Here is a 26,001-nt window from a genome sequence, read left to right on the forward strand (position 1 = left end):
CTCTCCCTAAAACTAAGCCCTGGAAACATCCTTGTAAATCTGGACTCTTTCCAATTTAGCTACCTCTGTCCTTCAACAGGATGACCGAAACTGTTGACAGTAGTCTAAGTGCAGCCTCACAAATGACATAAACAGCTGCAACATAATGTCCTGGCTCCTATAACCAATGTCATGACTGATAAAGGCCTCTAAATGTCTACTTGTAATGCTGTTTTCAACTGTTATGAAGGTGGAGCAACTCTGAGGGGCTGAAGGGTACAAAGTCGCCCCCTCCTTTTTGAGAATCGCAAGATCGCTATTATTGCGGGTCTGGGACTCAGGAAATGAGAGAGATACACATCATGAGAGAGAGAGACGCAGAATCCACAAGGTTTGGAATGTCTCCTGACATCAGTGGAACAGAACCACTGATTACTGCCATTGTCTCTTGGAGAAGGGATTGTGTATTGAGTACTGTACTATTCATTGAAACCCCTCAGGGGACAACCAGAGTGGTCTGGTTGAGGGATTGCATCATCCCAACCTGATTGACATCTGAGACCCCGTGAGTAAGGATAAAAGAGGGGTCTGGGGAACACCCCTTTAGACGCACCAGGAGAAATGCTAGAAATCCCGTGACAGCGTTTTATAGCAAAAGCCGGTGGGGGCTTGTGTGCGTCCTCCCTTGCCTGGGTGGCGAGCTCACCACGGAAGAACGGTTTAGCTAAAGGAGAGGTCACACTTGAATGGCCATGACAACGAGACACCTGACGGATCGAAATCATAAAGGAAAGCCGGCAAGTTTTTCTCTCTCTCTCTCTCTCCAACAATTGCAACACAGCGACAACCAAAAGACGGCAGCTTGTGGAACTGCAGTGAACTTTATATTTCCATCGCACAATACATTATCCCCTAGACAATGATAGAGCTTATTTCTTATTGATTATTATTATACCCGCACTTTTAGGTTTAGTCTTGACGCCGTATATTATCTGTATATTTGCATTGATATTATTTTTGTGTATTTTTACTAATAAATACTGTTAAAAATAGTATCATCAGACTTCAACGGACGTCTCTATCTTTGCTGGTAAGTCACCCAGTTACGGGGTTCGTAACACAACAAACTATGCACCTGTACTCCTAAGATCCCCCTTTTCATAACATTTCCCACTACCTTAGTATTCATACTATGCAAGAAACGGTGGGGCGTGATTCATGAACTTAGCATAGTTCACTTTTGTTCTCCTGACCTGGAATATCTAATGATTAAATGCTGACTGTACTATTTTCTGAGAGAATTCACTGCAGTTTACATACCATCAATGACAGATGTTAAACAAGTATTTGATGTATTGAGTGATTAGCAACCAAGTAATACCCTACCCTGACGCCTTTCATGCCATTGCTGGGGACTTCAATCAGGCTAGCTTGAAGAAATCTCTGCCCAATTACCATCAGTGCATCACCAGCAGCACTAAGGGTTCCAACACACTTGACCACTGCTACAGTGCCATTAAAATCCCTAGACTGCATTTCGGGATATCTGATCATCTTGCTGTCAGACATACAGGCAGAGGCTATCGAGCAAGGTGCCAGAGGTAAGGACAATAAAGAGGTGGTTGTGGGAGGCAGAGGAGTGGCTATGGGATTGCTTCAAGTTGGTGGACTGAGCCACATTCAAGTACTCATCAGAAGACCAGAATGAGTATACCACAGTTGTCATGAACTTTATAAAGACACTCACAGACAAAATCACCAGGAGCCCTGGATAAACCAAAAGATCCACAATCTGCTGAGGGCTAGATCAGTGGCATTCAGGTGTGGCAACCAAAGAAAGTACAAGAGATCCAGTTATGACCTTCGGAAAACTATCTCATAGGTGGCAATTCTGGACCAAAACTGGATCATAGAAGGATGCCCAACAGTGGCAGGAATTAAATGCTGTCACTTTGTACAAAGCAAAATATGTCCCCTCCCGGATGAGCTCAATGCCTTTTATGCTCACTTTGACTGAGAGAACATGGAGGCACTTTCATAAACTCCCACAGCCCCCAACCCCTGTCATTTCAGTCTCTGAGGCTGACGTGGGAGCATTCTTCACAAGGATGATCCCGCAGAAAGAATTTAGTTCAGATGGTGTAGCTGGCCGAGTACTGAAGACCTGAGCTAATTTACTGGCTGGAATGTTTACTGACATCTTTAATCTTTCCCTTTGGCAGTCTGAAGTACCCAGCTGCTTCATGCAGGCTTCAATCGTCCCAGTGCCTAAGAAGAATATGCTAACTTGCCCCCCAATGACGGCCATCCAGGTGCACTTACGCCTACTGTGATGAAATGCTTTGAGAGGCTGGTTAACAAACATATCGACTCCTGCCTGAAGAGTTATTTGGATCTGAACCAACTTACTTAACATCACAACCAGTCAACAGTAGGCACCATTTCATTGGCTCTTCAGTCACCCTGGAACATCTCGACAGTGAAGATGCACACATCAGGTTGCTCTTCATTGACTACAGCTCAGCATTCAACACTATCGTCCCCCTCAAATCTAATCAATAAGCTCCAAGACCTAGTCCTCGATATCACCTTGTGCAATTGGCTCCTCAATTTTCTCACTTGCGGAGCCCAGTCAGTTTGGGTTGGCAACACCATCTCCTCCACAATCACCATCAGCATAGGTGGTAATGAATTGGCATTTAAGAGGGAGATTGAAATCTAGTTGAATGGTGCCACAACAAGAAGCTCTTACTCAATGTCAGCAAAACTAAAGAGTTGATTATTGACTACGAAGGAGGAAACTGCAGGTCCATGAGCCAATCCTCATTAGGGAATTATTGGTGAAGAGGATCAGTAACTTTAAATTCCTTGGCATTATCATATCAGAAGACCTGTCCTGAGTCCACCACATATGTGCCATATATATAAATACATACACCTACTTTATTAGAAGGTTACACATTTTTTAAAAAACTTCTATAAATGTACAGTGGGGAGTATCCTGACTGGTTGCATCATGGCCTGATATGGAAACACCACCAGCCACGAATGGAAAAGCCTACAACAGTAGTGGATACAGCCCAGTCCATCACAGGAAAAGCTCGCTAAACCATTGAACATATCTATATGGAGCACAGCCACGAGAAAGCAGCACCCATCATCAAGGGCTTCACCATGCAGGCCATGCTCTTTTCTCACTGGAGCCATTGGGAAGAAGGCTTAGGTCCCACACCACCAGTTTCTGGAACAATTATTATCCTTCAACCATCAGACTCCTGAACCAGCGTGGATAACTTGACTTACCTCAGCAAGGAACTGATTCCAAAACCTATGAACTCACTTTCAAGGACTCTACATCTCATGTTCTCAGTATTATTCATTTATTATTATTATTATTATTATTATTATTATTATTATTATTATTATTATTATTATTATTATTATTATTGTTGTTGTTGTTGTTGTTGTTGTTGTTGTATTTGCACAGTGGATGTTTGTCAGCCTTTGTTGACAATTTTTCATTGATTCTAATGTATTTCTTTGTTCTAATGTGAATGCCTACAAGAAAATGGATCTCAGAGTATTATACGGTAAAATATAGTACTTTGATAATGATTTACTTTGGACTTGATGGTTTAGGGCCAGGGAGATGGCATTCACTATCGAAATGTTTTGGTAGTAGATGTGTTGCAGTGGGTCAATGTTGTCTGGTAGGCTGGAGTTAATGCATACCATGACTAGTCTCTCAAAGTCCTTCATGATGGTGGATGTCAAAGCCACTGCATTGAAACATTGAGTTTATTGGGATAGGATGTGCTGTTGTCAGCTATGCAGCCTGAATTCATTTTGTAGCACATTATAGCATGTAAACCCTGCCACAGCTAACATAAGAGAGATTTGAGCAACAAGCAAAACACTGCAGAAGCGCTGCAGGTTAGGCTCTATGGAGGGAAATAAACAGTCAATATCTTGGGCTGAGATCTTTCATCAGGACTGGAAATAAATACGACAGGAGTCAGAATAAGAAAGTGGGGGAGTTCAAACTGGCAGGAGATAGGTAAAATCTCTACCTGTGACACTTCATAAACTCTCCATCACTTCACTTTCATTTCCCTGGCCTTGATCACCTTATTTTCACTATGGACATCTAGTCCCTGTGTACTTCCACCCCCATCAGGAAGGCCTTAAAGCTCTCTGCTTTTTTCTAACCTACAGACCTGACCAGATCTCCTCCACCACCATCCTCCTTCATCTGGCGGACTAGTCATCGCACTCAACTATCTCTTTTTCAGCTCCTCCCTCTTCCTCTAAACCCAAGGTACAGTTATGGGCACCTGCATGGACCCCAGCTATGGTTGCCTTTTTGCCAACTATACGGAATAGTCCATGTTTCAAGTTTACACTGGTAATGCTCCCCAACTCTTTCTTCAATATATTGATTTCTGCATTGGTGCTGTTTCCTGCACCCCCATGCTGAACTCATCAATTTTAACAACATTGCGTTCAACTTCCACCCTGCCTTCGATCACTGTCTCCATTTCTGCAGACATCTTTTACAAACCCACTGACTCTCACAGTTATCTTGACTATACCTCTTCTTGTCCTGCCATTTGTAAAATTTCTATTCCATTCTCTCATTTCCTTTGTATCTACTGCATCTGTTCTCAGGATGAGACTTTCCATTCCTCTCAACTCCATTCTTTTGCTTTTTCCTTGTATCCTTTCATGCCCTGACTAATCAAGAACCTATCAATCTTCACCTTAAATACACCCAATGAGCTAGCCTCTGTAGTACCTGTGGCAATGAATTCCACAGATTCACCACCCTCTGGTTAAAGAAATTCCTTCTCATCTCTGTTTTAAATGTACACCCCACTATTTGAGGCTCTAGTCTGAGACTCCCCCACCAAAGGAAACAACCTTTCCATATCCACTCTATAGAGGCCTTTCAATGTTTGATAGAGTTCAAAAAGGCACCCCCCCCCCCATTCTTCTAAATTCCAATGAGTACAGGCCCAGAGCCATCAAATGCCTATATGACAAACATTTCATTCTTGGAATCATTTTCCTGAACTTTCTCTGAACCCCCTCCAATGTCAGCGCATCCTTTCAAAGGGGTCCAAAACGGATCACAGTACACCAAGTGAGGCCTCACCAGTGCCTTATAAATCCACATTACATTCTTGCTTTTATATTCTAGTCCTCTTGAAATGAATGCTAACATTGCATTTGCCTTCCTGACCACCAACTCAATCTACATATTAACTTTTAAGGAATCCTGCTTAAAGACTCCCAAATCCCCTTGCACCACAGATTTTTGAATTTTCTTCCCATTTAGAATATAGTCTATGCTTTTATTCCTTCTATCAAAATGCATGACCTTACATATCCCAACACTGTATTCCATCTGCCACTCCTTTGCCCTTTCTTCCAACCCCTCTAAATCCTTCTGTAGCCTTGCTGATTCCTCAACACTATCTGCCCCTCTATCTATCTTTGTATCATCTGCAAACCTGGTATATATCAGCCTATATCAGCTCCCATTTCTTAATATTAAGGGGAGCATCTAAACTAAATGGATATCTGTCATAATTAACATTTTAAAATAAGTTTTATTTTCTTGTTTGAGAGTATTTCTGAAAAGGACAACATTTATTATGCATTTCAAATTTCTGCAGAGCTGATTGCAGTAAGCAAACTTTTAGAACAGCTCTATCTTTGCATTATCATCAGTTTCTTGATTTTAGCACAGTGACAATATAGAAATGTCTGAATCAGAGTGTCTGAGGTACCTACTGGCCCAGATCATGCATTTAGAAGATGTTATTGGAATAGTCTGAGAGTATCAATATTTCATTTTGTAAGTGAAACACAATGCTTCCAAGGTGGATGGTAGTGGGCAGTGTGCTTTGTTCTGGATGTTATTACTGAGGCAAAAAGTGGATGGTCTTCTAACAGATACCAGACGCACCTTGGAGTGTCAGTGTAGTTAGGACATTATCCATTCGCTGCAGGATAACAAATCTCTTCCTTATTTTTGTTGCTGGATCATATGAGTTTCTAATTAACAGTAATCCTCAGGATGTTTATGGTGGGTGACTTAATGATGCTTTATCCCAATTAATATCAAAGTAATGTGGTTAGATTCTCTCTGTTAGAAATAGTTATTGTGTGGCACACTTTACTCTTCCACCTTTGCAAAATATATTTGTAACCATTGCCATTCTCCAGTTAGCCTTTTTTTTTCTTAGGGAGAAACTTCCTTTTCTTTTCTGAAGGATAATCAAGCACTAAGTAACGAGTCCTGAAGAAGAATCTCGGCCGGAAAGTAGACATAGAAACATAGAAAATAGGTGCAGGAGTAGGCCATTCGGCCCTTTGAGCCTGCACCGCCATTCAGTATGATCATGGCTGATCATCCAACTCAAAACCCTGTACCTGCTTTCTCTCCATACCCCCTGATCCCTTTAGCCACAAGGGCATATCTAACTTCCTCTTAAATATAGTCAATGAACCGGCCTCAACTGTTTCCTGTGGCAGAGAATTCCACAGATTCATCACTCTCTGTGTGAAGAAGTTTTTCCTCATCTCGGTCCTAAAAGGCTTCCCCTTTATCCTTAAACTGTGACCCCTCGTACTGGACTTTCCCAATATCGGAAACAATCTTCCTGCATTTAGCCTGTCCAATCCCTTTAGAATTTTATACGTTTCAATAAGATTCCCCCTCAATCTTCTAAATTCCAGTGAGTATAAGCCTAGTCGATCCAGTCTTTCTTCATATGAAAGTCCTGCCATCCCAGGAATCAATCTGGTGAACCTTCTTTGTACTCCCTCTATGGCAAGAATGTCTTTCCTCAGATTAGGGGACCAAAACTGCACACAATACTCTAGGTGCGGTCTCACCAAGGCCTTGTACAACTGCAGAACCTCCCTGCTCCTGTACCCAAATCCTTTTGCTATGAATGCCAACATACCGTTTGCCTTTTTCACCTCCTGCTGTACCCGCATGCCCACCTTCAACGACTGGTGTACAATGACATCCAGGTCTCATTGCACCTCCCCTTTTCCTAATTGGCCACCATTCAGATAATAATCTGTTTTCCTGTTCTTGCAACCAAAGTGGATAACCTCACATTTATCCACATTAAATTGCATCTGCCACGAATTTGCCCACTCACCTAACCTATCCAAGTCACTCTGCATCCTCTTAGCATCCTCCTCACAGCTAACACTGCCGCCCAGCTTCATGTCATCCGCAAACTTGGAAATGCTGCATTTAATTCCCTCATCTAAATCATTAATATATATTGTAAACAACTGGGGTCCCAGCACTGAGCCTTGCGGTACCCCACTAGTCACTGCCTGCCATTCTGAAAAGGTCCCGTTCACTCCCACTCTTTGCTTCCTGTCTGCCAACCAATTCTCTATCCACATCAATACCATACCCCCAATACCATGTGCTTTAAGTCTGCACACTAATCTCCTGTATGGGACCTTGTCAAAAGCCTTTTGAAAATCTAAATATACCATATCCACTGGCTCTCCCCTATCCACTCTACTAGTTACATCTTCAAAAAATTCTATGAGATTCGTCAGACATGATTTTCCTTTCACAAATCCATGCTGACTTTGTCTGATGATTTCACCTCTTTCCAAATGTGTTGTTATCACATCTTTGATAACTGACTCTAGCATTTTCCCCACCACCGATGTCAGACTAACCGGTCTATAATTCCCCAGTTTCTCTCTCCCTCCTTTTTTAAAAAGTGGGGTTACATTAGCCACCCTCCAATCCTCAGGAACTAATCCAGAATCTAAGGAGTTTTGAAAAATTATCACTAATGCATCCACTATTTCTTGGGCTGCTTTCTTAAGCACTCTGGGATGCAGACCATCTGGCCCTGGGGATTTATCTGCCTTTAATCCCTTCAATTTACCTAACACCACTTCCCTACTAACATGCATTTCCCTCAGTTCCTCCATCTCACTAGACCCTCGGTCCCTTACTATTTCCGGAAGATTATTTATGTCTGTTATGTCTATTATTTAGACTGTTTACTCTTTTACATAGATGCTGCTTGGCCTGCTAACTTCCTCCAGCAGTTTGTGTGTGTTACTTTGTGTGTTCCAGCATCTAGACTTTCTCGTGTTTGTGATAACGAAGCTGCTTCTCTTTTAAAGAGACGCACGTCTTAAAATACAAACTATTCGGATTTATCATGCAGAAAGCCGACTCGATTTTCTCAACGGCACTGTAACCTTCCTGTGAAGCCGCGTTCGACCAAAGTGAATAATAAAATCACAGGCCAATAGATCATGAACATAGAGCCTTTGGTTCATCGAGTTAATACGACTATGGTAGCCACCCAGCTAATCCCAATTTCCTGCGTTTGTCCCATATCCGTCCAAGCTCTCCCCTCCCTCCCCCATGTGACTTCTTAAATGTGTCTCAACCACTTTCTAGCAGCTCGTTCCATCGCCTTCGGAGTGAAAAAGATGCTCCTGTAGTCCTTTCTAAATACTGTATTTCCCTTCTCACCCTAAATCCGTGCCCCGATGTTTTAGACTCCTCTTCCCCGACTGCTACCTTATCTTATCTATGCCTCTACCGATTTTAAACTTTTCTAACAGATCACTCCTCATTCTCCGCAGAATAAAGACAGTGCCTGGCCAACCTCTCCCAATAACTCAGACCATCGGTTCTGGCAACTTGCTCTGCACACTTCATAGTTTAGCCATATCTTCCCTCCATTGCCGAGCAACGGGATATATCCGGAAATGACGAAGTGATAACCGGAAAGTGGAAACACGCATCCGATGAGTTTTTGTGTGAGTGCTTTAGATATGGTGAGTGTTGGCATCTATATCGTTGTACGTTCAAGTCTTCCCTTTGAAATAAGTGTTCTTAAATTCATTTACATTTGGCTTCTTTTCTACCTTTGCGCTAAACGCTAAGTTTCAGGAGACGGTTAGCTCAGAGTGGATGTTCCTGGACCGAATGAAGTCGGCGAACATTGATTGAAGCGTGGCGCTTATGTTACGCTCTTCAGTAAAAGTAAAATTTAAATGGAGAAACCTTACAATGAACAGCGGGACTCGACTGAGAGCAGCAAACTGAAATCATGAGAATTCAGGCCTAGGAAACAGGATACTGCAGATACGGGATTCTGGAGCAGCAGACAGTGAGCTGGTCCTTATGCAGGATTTCAATGAGAAACATTGATACGTAATTTCTTTTCCTCCTACAAATGTTTTATGACCCGCTCTGTTCCCTCAGCGCATTGTTTGTTTTCAGGTCCAACGCCTTCCAATCTTGGTAAAAGGTACTGTCTGTAGATCCAAGGAATCCCGCACGTCAAAAGATATCGAGAGCTGTAATTACGAAAGAAAAGTAAAGAGAACAAATAAAACCGAGGACTTTATAGAAAATATAGTGAGGGAGAGGAAGAGCACAGGGACAGGTTCTTAGGCGCATTAACTTTTTACTGATCATCACGTTTGTATTAATCCCGGATTGGTCTCTTTATAAAGTATCCCCACCTCCACTTTATCTTTACTTCTCCCAGATTGTATCACCCAGATACAATATGGTATTTTAATGGCAATTCAAAATGGTAAATTAACCTAAATGACATTGGAATATGGTCGGAAACTGAAGTACCATGAATTCCTGTGCTGTAGTTTTGAACGCTTTACAAAGATAGTATCCGAGGTTAAGGTTGAACCCGGATCTCTAGCACTGTAAGATAGGAGCTCTATCAGATGCCTTGCCGTACTAAAGCTAGGAGAACACGGGGCATGGAGCAGCACTAGGAGACGCGTTTAAGGAATGTCCTGTTGCTTTTAAGAAATGTATTGAGGATAGACAAGAAAAGAATGGAAAAAAGATACGTTCACTAAGGTGGGGACATTGTGGTTGGAGGATGCCGGGAGGGGGTGATATGGTGAAATTCTGGGACACATAATAAAAAAGTAGGTATTAGATATTTTAGTTGGCTTAAAATGGAGAGATACACTGGCTACAAGTGAGGTGCCAGATGATTGGAGGCCAGGTGGATCAGCTGAAAATCAGGAAGTCAAGTTACTGAGTATATCTTCTCAGTCTTATGCTCATCCACTTCAACATGTTGTGCATTCAGGGATGCTGTTCTGCAGACCACTGTTGTAACCTGTAGTAATTTGAGTTAGTCAACTTCCTGTCAGCTTGAACTAGTCTGGCCATTCTCCTCTAACTTCTCTCATTAAAAGGGCTTTTTCACTCTCAGAACTGCTGCACATTGGGTGTTTCTTGTTACTTGCACCATTCTCTGTAAACTCTAGGGACTGCTTTGCGTGAGAATCCCAGAGATGGTTGGTTTCTGAGATCCTCGATCCACCCTATATGGCACCAACCATCATTTTGTGAAAGTCACTTAGATCACATTTCAGATTCAGATTCAGTTTATTGTCATTTAGAAACCACAAATGCAATGCAGTTAAAAAATGAGACAACGTTCCTCCAGAATGATATCACAAGAGCATATGATAAAACAGACTACACCAGGAAGTCCACACAACATTTGGCAATCCCCACTCCAGAGTCCGGAGAGGCTGCCGCGTATTAATATTGCGCTACCATCTTACCATCATTTCTTCACCATTCTGATGGTTGGTCTGAATAACAACTGAATCTTGACCATATCTGCATGCATTTGTGCATTGAATAGCTAGCATGTGATTGGCTGATTAGATATTTGCATTAACAAGTAGGTGTAACTAATAAAAACCACTGAATATAAATTCTGAGAGGCAGTATTAATCAAAGGTTATCGGTGTAGCTTTGATTTGGAAAATCCTGTCTGACCAATCTGGTTCACCTTTTCCTAGAGGCAGCAGACTATATGGAAATTCAAAAGACTGCAAATGCTATAATCTAGAGCAGACAAAAAAAAACTGCTGTAGGAATCCAGCAGGTCAGGCTGCATCTGTGAAGGCAAAGGGATGGTCGATATTTTGGGTTGAGACCTTGCATTAAAGATCATGGCTAGTACAAAGAGATGAGGGGTGGAGTGAAGCAGGAGCCTGCAAGTTGACAGGGGGATCCAGGTGAGGAGGAGTTATACGCAGATGAAAACGGGTTTTCTGTGAGGATGTTTGGTGAAACCAGATGAGGGAAGGACACTGAGCAGATGAGAATGGGGGAGAGGGGAAACTAAGTGAATAGAGCATGTAGATGATGGACAGATGGAAAGGTGAGGAGCGCAAACAAAAAGGTGTCAAGTGGCTGTGTGGGGAATATATTGATGAGGATTCTGCAGTTGATTAAGTGGATTTTGAATAAGTTCTTTAACAAGATCCCACATGGGAAACTGATCAGAGTTTTGAGCCCATGGAATCCATGGCAAATTGGATTACAATTTGGCCAGATTATGGGAGGCTGAGGATGATGGTGGTGAAGTGTGACGACAGGTATTGGTCCTGGAAACCACACTTTGTTATAACCATAAGATATAGGAGCAGAATTAAGCTATTTGGCCCATCTAGTCTACTCTGCCATTTCATCATGGCTGACCCATTTTCTCTCTCTGCTCCAAAGTCCTACCTTCTCCCTGTATCCCTGATCAATCAAGAATCTATCAGCTTCTGCCTTAAATATACCCAATGACTTGGCCTCCACAGCCACTTGTGGCAACGAATTCCACAGTTCCATCACTCTCTGGCTAAAGAAATTCCTCCTCATCTCTGTTCTAAAAGGACAGCCCTCTATTCTGAGGCTGTTTGCTTTGGTCTTTGACTCTCCCACCATGGGATACATCCTTTCCACATTCACTCTATCAAGACTTCACCAGTCGATAGGTTTTAATGAGGTCATCCCTCATTCTTCTGAATTGCAGTGAGTAGAGGCCCAGTGCCATCAAATGCTTCTCATATAACAAGCTTTTCAATCCTGGAGTCATTTTCATGAACCTCCTAATCCTTCTCCAATGTCAGCACATCCTTTCTTAGATAAGGGGCCCAAAACTGCTCACAATTCTCCCAAGTGGGGCCTCACCACTTTATAAAATCCTTGCTTTTATATTCTAGTCCTCTCAAAATGAATGCTAACATTGCATTTGCCTTCCTCACCACTGACTCGACCTGCAAATTAACCTTTAGGGAATCCTGCCTGAGGACTCCCAAATACATGAGTGATTTGATGGGGATTAGGAGCAATCAGAGTAGTGCTCAGGAAAAGCAGGGTGAGGTGAGCTGCCTCAATGACTATTGCTCAGTAGCACACACTGACATCTATTGTGATGAAGGGTTTTGAGAGGTTGCTTTGGACCTGAGTGAACTACTGCTTAAGCAAGGACCTGGACCCTCCACAATGAGATCAACTGTGGATGCAATCTGCCTGACTCTTCAGTCTGCTGTGGAGCAGCTGGGCAATAGTAAAAGATGCATCAAGCTGCTGTTTATTGATTACATGTTGGCATTCACAGCATCATCCCTTCTGTATTTATAAACAAGCTTCAAAACCTGGGCCTCTGTGCCTACCTCTGCAATTGGATTCTCAATTTCCTTGTCAAGAGACCACAGTTAGTGCATTTTGGTAATAACGTCTCCTCACTGACAATCAACACAAATACTGCCCCACAAGGATGTGTGTTTAGCCTACTGCTGTTCTCTGTACACTCGTGACTGTGTGACAAGGCACAGCTCAAACAACATCAATAAATTCAGAGGATGCCATTGTTGTTGGTGACAAGGAAACATATTGGAGTGCAATTGACTAATTGACTGGTGTTGCAACAATAACCTTACAGTAAAACCAAGGAACTGATTGGGGACTTTGGGAGAAAACACATCAGTTCTCAGTAAGGAGTCAGTGGTGAAAAGGGTGAGCAGATGCAAGTTTCTGGGCATGTGTAATCCTCTGTGCTCTTATTAATTAAAACTTGTCCAAACACCCATAGTATTTCCCTGATCATCATATTCAGTAAATGAAAATCAAGTTCGTTATATGTAGAAACATATATAGATTGATGTAATGTATATGACTTCTGCAGCATCACATGCTCCTGGCATCATATAAGCAGCACCCACAAGAAAACATAAATATATCTTTACATGGAAGAACACAATTAAAAAAAAGTTAATTTTAGTACAAAGTGATCAAATTGGTTATTGTATTGCTAAACTGTAGTGATTAGATAGTTTTGCCAGTTGATTCAAGAATCAAACGGTTAAAGGGTAGTAGGAGGACTGAATGGCAGGCGACTGGAGAGTGGTGTACAATAGAGATAGAGTACACAGTTCCTTGAAAATAGAAACCGATAGATGGGGTGGCTTAGGTGTTTGAAGTGTTTGCCTTCATTGGTCTGGGCATTGAGTACAAGAATATGGGACATCATGTACAAGGTATTGATAGAACCACATTGGGATATTGAAAAATTCCAGGGATCTTGGTCAGCTAGGTATGTGGGCTGAGAACTAGGAAATGGCTTTCAATCCAAATAGATGTCAGGGTTTGCATCTTGGGAGATGAAACCAGGGTAGGACTTGTACAATTAATGGTAGGGTCCAGAAAAATGTATTAGAACAGAGGGAGCTGGGACTGCAAATGCATAATCCATTGAAAGTGGTGTCTTGGGTAGATAGGGTGGTGGGGAAGGCGTTGGGTACACTGGTCTTCCTCAGTCAGTGCATTGAACATAAGCGGAAGTCATGTTGTAGTTATAAAACACAGAGTCTTGCCATCTCCAGAAGTTTTCCGATGACTCTGCCATAGTTGGATACATCAGCAAGGGAGATGAGGCTGAGTACAGGGCTACGGTGGGAAACTTTGTCACATGGTGCGAGCAGAATCATCTGCAGCTTAATGTGAAAAAGACTAAGGAGCTGGTGGTGGACCTGAGGAGGGCTAAGGCACCCCTGTTTCCATCCAAGGGGTCAGTGTGTACATAGTGGAAGATTACAAATACCTGGGGATACGAATGGACAATAAACTGGACTGATTAAAGAACACTGAGGCTGTTTACAGGAAGGGTCAGAGCCATCTCTATTTCCTGAGGAGACTGAGGTCCTTTAACATCTGCCGGACGATGCTGAGGATGTTCTACGAGGCTGTGGTGGCCAGTGCTATCATGTTTGCTGTTGTGTGCTGGGGCAGCAGGCTGAGGGTAGCAGATACCAACAGAATCAACAAACTCATTCGAAAGGCCAGTGATGTGGGTGTGGAACTGGGCTCTCTGACGGTGGTTTCTGAAAGAAGGATGCTGTCCAAGTTGCATGCCATTTTGGACAATGACTCCCATCCACTCCATAATGTACTGGTTAGGCACAGGAATACATTCAGCAGGAGACTCATTCCACTGAGATGTAACACTGAGCGTCATAGGAAGTCATTCCTACCTGTGGCCATCAAACTTTACAACTCCTCCCTTGGAGTGTCAGACACCCTGAGCCAATAGGCTGGTCCTGAACTTATTTCCACTTGGCATGATTAACTTATTTTTATTTAATTATTTATGGTTTTATATTGCTATCTTTCTTCACTATTCTTGGCTGGTGCGGTTGTAATGCATATATAAAACAGGTATATAAAATCATGAAGGGCATAAACAAGGTGAAGGCACGTTGTCTTTTTCCCAGGAAGAGATTGCTAAAAACAAGAGGTTTAAGCTACTGCTGATGTCCAGTATACGGTTCTGATTATCTTGATATATACAGGATATTATTGCTCAATAACAGAACCATTCAGTTCCTATCTATCACCACCTGCCTGGTCCTCACCCTGAACAATTTTTCCTTTGGCTCCTGCTGCTTTCTTTAGATTTGAGAGGTGGTCATGGGCCCCAACTATGTAGCCTTGCCCAGTAATGCTCCCTAACTCTTCCTCTATTACATTGATGACTGCATTGGTGCTGCTTCATGCATCTGTTGCTGAGCCCGTCAATTTAATTAACTTTGCTTTTAACTACCACCCTGCGCTCAAATTCACTTGGTCCATTTCTGACTCCTCCCTTCCCTTTCTTGATCGTTCTGTCTCTGGAAACAAACTGTCAACTGACGTCTTTTATAAACCTACCGATTTCCACAGCTATATCTCTTCCCTCTCTATCTCTTGTAAAAATGCTATTCTCTTTTCTCAGTCCCTTAGCCTCGGGATGTTCCCAGAATGTGGTTTTTCTCTCCAGGACATCAGATATGTCCTCTTTTTTTCCAAAGAATGAGATTTCCCTTCCTCCACTGGTGATGTTTCCCTCACCCACATCTCCTCCTTTTCCCAAGCGACCGTGATCACCCCATCTTCCTGCTGCCTAACAGTGACAGAGTTCCTCTTGTCTTTGCCTACCATCCCATGAGTCTCTGCATCAAACACATCGTCATCTGCAACTTCCACCATCTTCAAAGGGATTCTACTATTAAAGATATCTTTAACTCCCTCCCCCCCCCCACCACCCACTTTCTGCAGGAATTGCTCCCTCTGTGATTCCCTTGTCCAATTGTCCTTCCCCACTGATCTCTCTTCCAGCACTTATCCATGCAAGCGGCCTAAGTGCTACACCTGCCCATTCACCTCCTCCCTCATCTCCATTCAGGTTCCAAAAAGAGTTCCTCCTGTACTTTGTGTGTGGCGTTATTACACATTGTGATTTTAAAAAATAACTTTTAAAATTTGAACTCCAGAGTTTTCAAAACTAATGATAATCATAGGATCTTATTGCATTGGTATTTATTCTGAGATTATTGCAGTAGTCATGAAATACAATTTCTTCCAAATGTAAAGCTGATCTGTAAGAAAGTAATTTCATTCAGTTGATGTTTTTCGGTTGGTATTTCTTAAACTTAGTTTCACTTGGTTTACTGAATGTTTTGAGTTTTACTCCCTGCAAGATTATCAACAAGGAGGAGCAGGGACAGTTTGAAACATCTTTTGTAGGTGAGCAGCTGTTTTACAGGTGACAAGTTTAGCAGCAGAGAAGCCATTTGAGAAAGTATTCTTCTGAGATCAGAGTGCTGCTGGTGGGTTAAAGTGTGAACTGCAGTGAACATTATACTTTGGTGAGAAGGGTGAGCAGCTTTAAGAGAAGATAAGGTTTTCCCTTTTTCTCAAGTCCAATAGTTTACTAAAGGAGCAGTAATGGCAGTTAGTGGAGTTTTGTGCTCCTAGTTATGAGATGTGGAAGATCAGAATGTCCAAATGTCCATGACAACAGTGTTATTAAGAAACATGGGGGAAGTTAGGAGGTCAGGGAGCATCCATGGAAATGAACAGACAGTCGACATTTTGGACTGAGACCCTTTTTCAGGATGTTGGTAATAAGTGCATTCAGCTGTGGCTCCTGTCAGACCACAGCTGTCAGTTTGAGGGCAGATGTCTTGCTGAGTAGTATACAGGAGGCAGAGAGTGAGGTGGTCATACCATAGGCAGAAGAGACAGAATTCTTCATCTACCTTCCCACCAGCCTACAAATTTAATATATCATTCTTCACAAATTCCACCATCTATAATAGGATCCCAACACCAACCATATCTTCCTCAGCCTTCTCAGCTTTCCACAGGGATTGCTCTCTCCATGGCTCTCTGGTCCACTTGTCCTCCTCACTCATTCCCCCCCCTCCCCCTTCTCTAGGCGCTCTTATTTGTAATATCAGCCCTTGCACCTGCTCACTCATCACCATCCAGAGCTTTAAACTGTCCTTCAGTGAGAGGCAGTCTTTCACATTACAAATCCCCCTGTTAAAAGCATTTATTGAGTTCTGTACTCCCATTATGGCTTCCTCTACATTGGTGAGATTGGATGCAAACTGAGCAAACGCTTCACCGAGCACATTCGCTGTCTTCTGTGGTTCCTTATCATGCCTTGTGGTGCATCAGACAGCATTTTTATAATTTCTTTAGCATTTTACTGTTGCTAGCTCGATGCTCAACGCAGCACGGATAGAAAATGTGCAAGGAGCTGGCCGGATTCGAAGTTGGGACCATTCATCGCAAAGTCCGGTGCTGATGCCACTACACCACTAGTCAGCCATCTTTCTTCTGGATCTCCTGGTTGTTTGCCATTTTAGTTATTTCTATGACCACACTGACAATATTGCCTCAGCCTCCTCCACTGCCAAGTTGAGTGAATTTAATTGCAAATTAGAGGAACCATACCTTCTATTTTGCCTAGGTGTAGCCTGGTGACATGAATGTTGAAATCTCTAATTTCTGGTAACTGCTTCTGCTCTGTCTCTTTGTCTTCAGTATCTCTTTCCTCTCTATTGAATTGAATTGACATTATTACTTGCATCCCTCATGTACATGAGGAGTAAAAATCTATATGTTACATATGTTACATCTCCATCTAAATGTGCAATTTATAGTAATTTATAATAAATAGTATTTACAACAGGACAGTTAATATAACATAGAAAGACAATTGCATCAGCATGAATTAATCAATCTGATGACCCGGTGGAAGAAGCTGTCGCAGAGCCTGTTGGTCCTGGCTTTTATACTGCGGTACTGTTTCCCAGATGGTAGCAGCTGGAACAGTTTGTGGTTGGGGTGACTTGGGGTCCCAATGATCCTTCGGGCCGTTTTTACACACCTATCTTTGTAAATATCCTGAATAGTGGGACGTTCATATCTACAGATGCGCTGAGCTGTCCACACCACTCTCTGCAGAGTCCTGCGGCTGAGGGAAGTACAGTTCCCATACCAGGCAGTGATGCAGCCAGGATTCTGTCAATTGTGGCCCTGTAGAAAGTTCTTAGGGTTTGGGGGCCCATACCAAGCATCCTCAACTGTCTGAGGTGAAAGAGGCGTTGTTGTGCCTCTTTCACCACACAGCTGGTGTGTACAGATTACGTGAGGACCTCGGTGATGTGGTTGCCGTAGAACTTGAAGCTGTTTATCCTCTCAACCCCAGCTCCATTGATGTCAGTAGGGGTTCGCTCATCTCCATTCCACCTGTAATTCACAGCCAGCTCCTTTATTTTTGCGACATTAAGTGACTTCTCTAGGCTGCCTCATTATTATTTGTGATTAGGCCAATCAGTGTAGTGATTATATTTGCTCATTACTCCTCCCATGGCTCCCATGTGGCTTCTCTTTCCCTTTATTCCATACCCTACCTTCCTCCATTTGTCTTTTGTCACTTCCACCTATCAGCTCCCAGCTTCTGGCACCATTTCCAATGTACCTCACCCATCTACCTATTGCATCCCCTCCCAACCTGGGTCCATCTATTGCCTGCCATCTGTCCCTTCTGTTCTCCTTTTTACACTGCCTATTTGCCCTTTACCTTTTGGTCCAAATGAAGAGTCACAACCCAAAACGTCAATTGTCCATTCTCCACAGATGCTGCTTGACCTAGAGAGTTCCATTTTGTGTGTTGGTCCAGAATGATGTGTTGCCTCCTTGGTGCCATGGTCAACGATGTCTCTGAAAGGGGAGAATGAGCAGTCAACGATCATGGTCCGTGTTGGTACCAAGGACTTGCATAGGAAGAGGGATAAGATCCTGCAAAGAGAAAAGACTGGATATTGGGTGGAAGGGGTGGTGTACTGTGTTTTGTGAAGGGTGGGGGGTATGTGCTAAACTGAGGAAAGGCTGAAATACAGCAGTATTAGGCAAGAGCTGGGCAGAGCAGATTGGGAATGGCTTTTATTGGTTTAGTTCACATGTGATGTGAAGTTGTTCAAAAGACAGCTGCTTAGAATTTGGGACCAACACCTCCCCGTGAAGAAAGACAAGGATGGCAAGGTTCAGGAAACTTGGGTGACAAGAAATCTTGCAAATTTAGTAAAAGAGAAAAAAAGCAAATGTAAATTTGAGGAAGCTGAAGTCAAACATTACTTTTGAGGAATATAAATGAAGCTGGATGGACTTTGAACAAGGAGTTGGGCTGAAATGGAGCCAGGAAATGTCTTTGGGTGGGATTAAAGAGAATCCCAAGCAAAAGGGGAAGACCATTCAAGAACAGAAGAGAGAATGTATGCCTTGAACAAACAGAAGTATGCAAAATACTAAACAAGTACTTTTGCATTGGTAACACGAGTGAATCTGCAGATGCTGGAAATAAGCTTCAAATAAGACTTCATTAACTTCGCCTCCAACTTTCACCCTGCCCTCAAATTCACCTGGTCTATTTCCGACACCTCCCTCCCCTTTCTAGATCTTTCTGTTTCTATCTCTGGAGACAGCCTATCCACCGACGTCTACTACAAACCTACTAACTCCCACAGCTACCTAGACTATTCCTCCTCCCACCCTGTCTCCTGCAAAAATGCTATCCCTTTCTCTCAATTCCTCCGCCTCTGCCGCATCTGCTCTCAGGATGAGGCCTTTCATTCTAGGACAAAGGAGATGTCTTCCTTTTTTAAAGAAAGGGGCTTCCCTTCTGCACCCTCTCCATTGTCCCCCACCTCCTACCTATATTGGGCAACTAGAACTGCATGCAACTCTCCAGTTTTATATAGCTGCAGCATGACTTCCACTGATATTCAACTCCCCTACCAATCAAGGCAAGCATACTTTAGGCCTTCTTTACCACCTTATCCATGTGTTGCTGGTTACAGTGAACTATCAAACTGAACCCCAAGATCTTTCTATATCTCAATTTATTAAGGAGCCTACCATTAACTGTATACTTTCTCCTTTCATTTGATCTCCTAATGTGTAACTTTATATTCCCATTTGACCTTCTAATGTGCAAAACCTCACACTTATCCAGATTAAACTCCTTCTGCCACTTCTGTGTCCATATATGTAACTGATCTATATTCCGATGTATTTTTTGATACTGCTTAACGCTGTCCACCACTCTACCAATCCTGGTGTCATCTGCAAACTCACTAATCCAGCCATCTATATTTTTATCCATATCATTGATATACCTTATAAACACTGAGGTCCCAGCACCGATCCTTGTGAGCCCCCTCTGGTCATGGATCTTCAGCCAGAATAACAGCCTTCCACCCCAACACTCTGTCTTCTATATATAAAAAGTAATGGTCAAAAATATAGGTGAAATACAACAGGATCTATCTCAGTTGGAAATTTGGGCAATAATATGGATAATGGGGTTTAATCTGGGAGTGAGGTGCTGCATTTTGGGAATTCAAATATAAAGTGAATGTTCTAGCAATTAGAAGGATTTGGATAAATTTGGGGTTTTTTTTGGAGCATGGAGGTTGAGGGCTGACCTGAAAGAAGTGTACAGCAGGTGACAGAAGTGTGTGTAGGGGAACATTTTGGATCTAGTGGTCATAATTCCATTAGTTTCTAGATAATGATGGAGAAGGATAGGACTGGTTCTTGGGTTGTGATGTAATTGGAGAAAAGCCAATTTTGATGGCATCACAAAGCATCTGGCAAGTGTCGATTGGGATAGGGTGTTTTCTGATGAAGGGGTCCTTCATAAGTAAGAGATCTTCAAAAGTTAAGTATTGAGAGAACAGAATTTGTAAGTTCCTGAAATACTGATTTTATATTCCTGTTAGAATAACAGGTAGGTATTGCAAGAGGCATGAGGTCCTGGTTAAGAAAAAGGTGGTGCATAGCAAGTGTAGGCAGCAAGGAACAAATGGGATACTTGAATATAAGAAATGCAAGAAAGCACATAAGAGGAAAATCAGAAGTGCTAGAAAAAGGCATGAGTTTGATCTGGTTGACATAGTGAAGGAGAATTCCAAGGGCTTCCCCAGATATATTAAGAGCAATAGGATATCAAGGTACAAAACTGATCTACTGGAAGATCAGCATGGTCATCTGTGCATAGTTTTGAAAGAGATGGTGGTCATCTTGGATGGATTTTTGCCTCTATATTTACTCAGCATGTTGACACAGAGACTATAGAATGTGTCAACATGGTTGGCCTAGATGTGGTGGGCTGAAGAGCCTGTTTTTGTGCTGCACTTTAATATAGTTCTATATTTATGTTCTATGTTTTATCTCATACAGTGAATACAAATTCAGTGACAAAATGAAAAACTTTGAATCTTAGTTTTCAGTTTTAATCTATTAATAGTTTTAATATGTTTGTCTTTACAGATTCTATGATGTGGTTGAATGGGAAATCAGCAGTACAATTCTCTCACAACCTGGGTTCGAACAGCACCCCATTTTCATCAGCTTTAACAGCAGATGCATACAACGGTCATCTTCCTCTCTTTAAATTCAAAAATCGTTGTGAAATTCTGGATTGGAGACGAATTAGTGCCATTGACGTGGAGAGAGTAGCCAATGAACTGGATTTTGTCATTTTGCAGGAAAATATAATGAATATTACCTTTTGCAACATGGATGCTGAAAAATGCCCTTATTGTCAAAATTCATTGGATCCTGCCCTGCTGAAAGCATTCAAATTAGCACAGTTCACCATAGAATATCTTCTACGTTCTCAGGATTATCTTACACATAATTTGCAGATGTGTGAAGAAAAATTACAAGAATCAGAATTTGAAAAAGACCAAATTAAACAGGAATTTTGTAAATTAGCTGATGAGGTGAAATCCCAGAAAAAGGAAAGTAAACACAAAAAGCAGCTGATTTCTACCCAACAAATGATGTTGCACTCTGGTGCTAATAATTACTATAAGGTATGGAATTGACTTTAGTTAGTTGAAATTGTTATGGCAATTTTTTTGGTAGACGACTTCACAGAAACATGTCCATGCTGACAAAAACAGCAAGCTAACTAATCCCATCTGCCTGCACAGTCGGTATTCTGCGCCTGTTCATCTGTCTGTCCAAATGCCTCTTAAATGATGTTATCTTGTCTGCTTGTAACATCTTCTCTGCCAATATGTTCTTGGCTGTACCACTGTGAGAAACAAAAATTTGCTCATAAGTACTCTTTTATACTCATCTTAAACCTGCACCTTCCAGTTTGACATTCATACCTTGAAAAAAAGACTTATCTACCTTATCTATACCTCATAATTTCATTTACTTGATCTCCTATGCTCCAGAGAATGTCCAAAACTGGCCAAACTATAGTTCAGATACCATTCCTAGTTCTGTATCTTTTCCAAAGTCTTTACATCTTTCCTGTAATGTGATGATCAGAACTTTGTACACCTAGTCTTAAGTGTGGCCTGACCAAAGTTTTATAAAGCTGCATCATGATTTCCTAACGTTTATACTCAGTGCTCTAATTGATGAAGACAGTCACGCCCAACACCTGTGTTGCTATTTATGAAGTTTGGAAATCTAAAGCATGGTATAGAAAAGAAAGCCAATGCGCACAAATTAAATGGCCATTTTATATTGTTATGGAAAACGTTGAACACAAATGAATTGTAGTGACATATCTTCATCCTGTAGCGGAGGCCTAAAAAAGCTAAAGAATTGCAAGAGCAAACACGAGGAAATCTGCAGATGCTGGAAATTCAAACAACACACACAAAATGCTGGTAGAACACAGCAGGCTAGGCAGCACTTCTCCCTATAGATGCTGCCTAGCCTGCTGTGTTCTACTAGCATTTTGTGTGTGTTGTAAAGAATTGCAAGTTATTTTTGATCTCTTTTTTATGTACTGTAGGTAGACTGCATAGAATAATTTACAGTTTGCCTCCTTACTGAAGAAAGGTAAAATATGTACAGTAGCTTTCCATTTTTCTGTCATCCATATGCTTATCTAAGAGTTTCTTAAATATCATTAGTGTATTTGTCTTTCCAACACCACAACAGAGCATTGCATGCACCCACCACTCTTGACATTCTCTTACACCCCCCATGCTTTCCTCCAACCACCTTAAAATTATGCCCTCTTGTATTAGCCATTTTCATCCTGTTAATCTGGTTATCCGCTCGATCTGTGCCTCTTATTATCTTGTATACCTCTATCAAGTCACTTCTCATCCCCTTTCACTCTAAAGAGAAAAACTCTAGCTTGCTCAATACATCCTGATCAGACATGCACTATAATCTAGGCAGCATCAAGTTATATTTCCTCTGCACCCTCTCTAAGCTTCCATATCCTTCCTATAATAAGGTGACCAGAACCGAACAGCATACTCCCAAGTCTGGTGTAATGAGGTTTTTCTTAAGAGCTGAACATTACCTAACTGAACTCAATCCCCCAACACATCATTGGCCATCTCAGCCACTCTATCAATTTGCATAGCAACTTTACGGGATCTTTATGGGCGTGGACCCTTGGGTCACCCTGTTTTGCTTCAAGGCTATGGTAAAGGTCAGGGAGTTGTGATTACTGTCTCACTCACTGAGAGATCTGACACTTGACCTGGTTTCTTGCCTAGCATCGGATCCTGAAAGGCCTCTCCTCTAGTCGGCCTATCTCCAGGGATCCTCCATGGACACCCCTGACGTATTCCACCCCATCTAAACCATTTGCACTAAGGAGGTGCCAGTCAATATTAGGGAAGTTGAAGTCACTTTTCCAAAACCTGCTTCCTGAATTGTTGCTCTGTATCTTTTGCTATTCCGATCTAAGGAATACTCCAAATAGAATGATTGCTCTCTCCCTGTTTCTGACTTCCAGCCACACTAAGTAGACAAGCCTCCATGATGTCTTCATTTTTTCTAACTGTGATGCTATCCCTGATTAACAGTGCCACTAACCCCCACCACCTATTTTACTGCCCTCCCTGTCCCCTTTGAAACATCTAAACCCTGGAGCATCCAGCAGCCGTTCCTGCCCTTGTTACAGCCAAATTTCTATAATGGCCACAATGCTGTAGGTCTGTGTAATGACCTACATGCTCTTAGTTCATCAGCCATAAGGTCCTGATACTTCTTGCATTAAAATAGATGCATTTCAACCCATCCCCTGACTGCAATTTTGGCCTATCATCTATTGTTCCTCAGTCTCTCTACATGATGCATCTACCTGTATACCAATTGTCCCATCACTCTGGTTCCCATCCCTTTATCAAACTAATTTAAACCCTTTTCAGTAGCTCTTGTCCACAAGGATATTGATTCCCCTTAAGTTCAGGTCTCCCTATTTGTACAGGACAAACCCTCCCTAAGAAAGATCCCAATGATCTACAAATCTGAAACCCTGCTCATGTCAGATGTGAGGATGTTTGCAGATAATAGGACAACATTCAAATGAATTCAAGGCCTAGACAATAGGCAAAGGCTAATAAGTAACAAGCAATGTTCATACTGCAGAAGTATAAGAAATGATCATTCCAATAGAAGAGAGTGTAACCACTGTGGCATTACTATCTCTTGTTATACTTGCTGTGTAAATGGGATACCCATTGACATTGAAGACAAATTCAAATAGACCAGCCACAATAATGTCATGCATTTATTTAGTGATCAGCATGGTAACAGGCCATTCTGGCCCAATGAGCCCATACCACCCAATTACATATATGCGACCAATTAACCTACTAACCCGAAAAATTTTGGAATACCCGGAGGAAACAGATGAGGTCATCCAGAGAGTGTATAAACTCCTTACAGACAGCGGTGGAATTGAGTCTGCATTGCTGATTTTGATAACTTTACACTAACTGCTACATTACCATGCCACCCCTGTTCTTTGAAGATATCAGAATCATTTATTATGTCCAGTGCTCCTGTTACCACCTACTCTACTTTGACAAGACCTAGCACAGATTGGTGGGTTGCTTCTTTGAGCACCTTCACTGCCTATTGTACCAGTTGAAATTTCCAAGTGACCAGTATTTTAATTCCACTTCACATTTCGATAGGAAGATGTGTGACCATGGACTCCTGTACTGACAAGTTGTTGCTTAATGCAAAGGATCAACATCTTATTTTCTGCCTTATTAGTTTTCAACTTGATGGCATGAACATAATTTTTTTCTAACTTCCAGTAACCACGCCCCTTTGTTCCATTTTTTTCTCATCCCACTGGCTTCCATGACTCCAACTCTTCCCTCTGCTGCCTTCATGATCTGGCCATCACCATCACTTTCCTCCCACAAGTCTCATTACGACCTTCCTTTTATTCCATGGTCCGCTGTCTGCTTTTACATCTCTTTGTCGCTCAAATCTACTACCATCTGGCTTCTTGAAACGTTGCCACTCGTCACCATTCTGTTAGATTCCCTTCACCTGTATCCACCTATCACTTGCCTGCTCCTTCTTCACCACTTCTTACTCCACCTTTTTGAACTGGCCATCTCTTTTTCCAGCCTTGATGAAAGATATTGATCCAGAATGTTAACTGTCCATTTTCCTCTGTAGATACTGCCTAACCCATTGAGTTCCTCCAGCTACTTTGTGTGTTGCACTGACCACATAATACTAGTTTTTCAAGAACACTCATTACTGCCTACAGGGAGGAGATCCAGGAGCCTGAAGAGACACAGTGTTTCAGGAACAGCTTCTTTCCCTCTGTCATCTGATTTCTAAATAGACAATGAAGCCATTTATGCTATCTCACTTTTTTTCTTTTTTGCTCTCTTTTTTGCATTATTTAATTTAATATAAATATATTCTTATTTTAATTTATTGTATTTTTATAATATTTTGTACTGTGCTGCTGCTGGAAAAACAACAAATTTGACAACACGTGCCAGTGATATTAAACCTGATTCTGAACACTAAGGAGACTGAAGTGAGTGACTCACCTCCTGATACCCTGAGGATTTTGCACCAACTGCATTGGGTGGTGGGGTGGAGATACGTCTGTACTGAAGGATGTGTAAAGTGCTGCTTCTGCTAGACAGGAGGTCACCATTGGGCAATGTGTAACATCTGTTTAGCTGCCTGATATGGTCACATGAGAGCAGGTGGTGCATATTACAACTTCTGGTTATGTGACCACTGATGCCAGGCAGGCAATCTGAAGAGTATTGATAATGGCTGGGTCACCTGTAATATAAAGACACTGCCCAGAAGAAGGCAATGGTAGAAAAGTTTGCTAAGACTATGATTGCCCATGTCATATGACATGGCATATAATTAATGAATGAATAAAGTGGTACAAATCAGGAGTATGATTGAATGAGTGCAGCAATCAACAACACTCAAAGGCCTACATTATCCAGAGAAAAAATCTGCTTGATTGGTACCTCAGCAACTACCCTAAAAATTTATCTCCTCTGCCAGCATGTTGTGGT

At 42.0% G+C, this 26,001-nt stretch overlaps 1 protein-coding gene across 1 annotated transcript in view; it reads left to right on the forward strand.

Annotated features, from left to right (window-relative positions):
• Positions 1-8,765: 8,765 nt before the first annotated feature.
• LOC140715228 (cilium assembly protein DZIP1-like) overlaps positions 8,766-26,001 on the forward strand; it is a 176,613-nt gene continuing 159,377 nt past the window's right edge. The window contains exons 1-2 of the mRNA XM_073027121.1: positions 8,766-8,826; positions 20,984-21,531. Coding sequence (XP_072883222.1) covers positions 20,989-21,531 — 543 coding nt within the window. The 5' untranslated portion in view covers positions 8,766-8,826; positions 20,984-20,988. The remainder of the gene's footprint in view (positions 8,827-20,983; positions 21,532-26,001) is intronic.

Source organism: Hemitrygon akajei, chromosome 2, assembly GCF_048418815.1.
Source record: "Hemitrygon akajei chromosome 2, sHemAka1.3, whole genome shotgun sequence".
NCBI lineage: Eukaryota > Metazoa > Chordata > Chondrichthyes > Myliobatiformes > Dasyatidae > Hemitrygon > Hemitrygon akajei.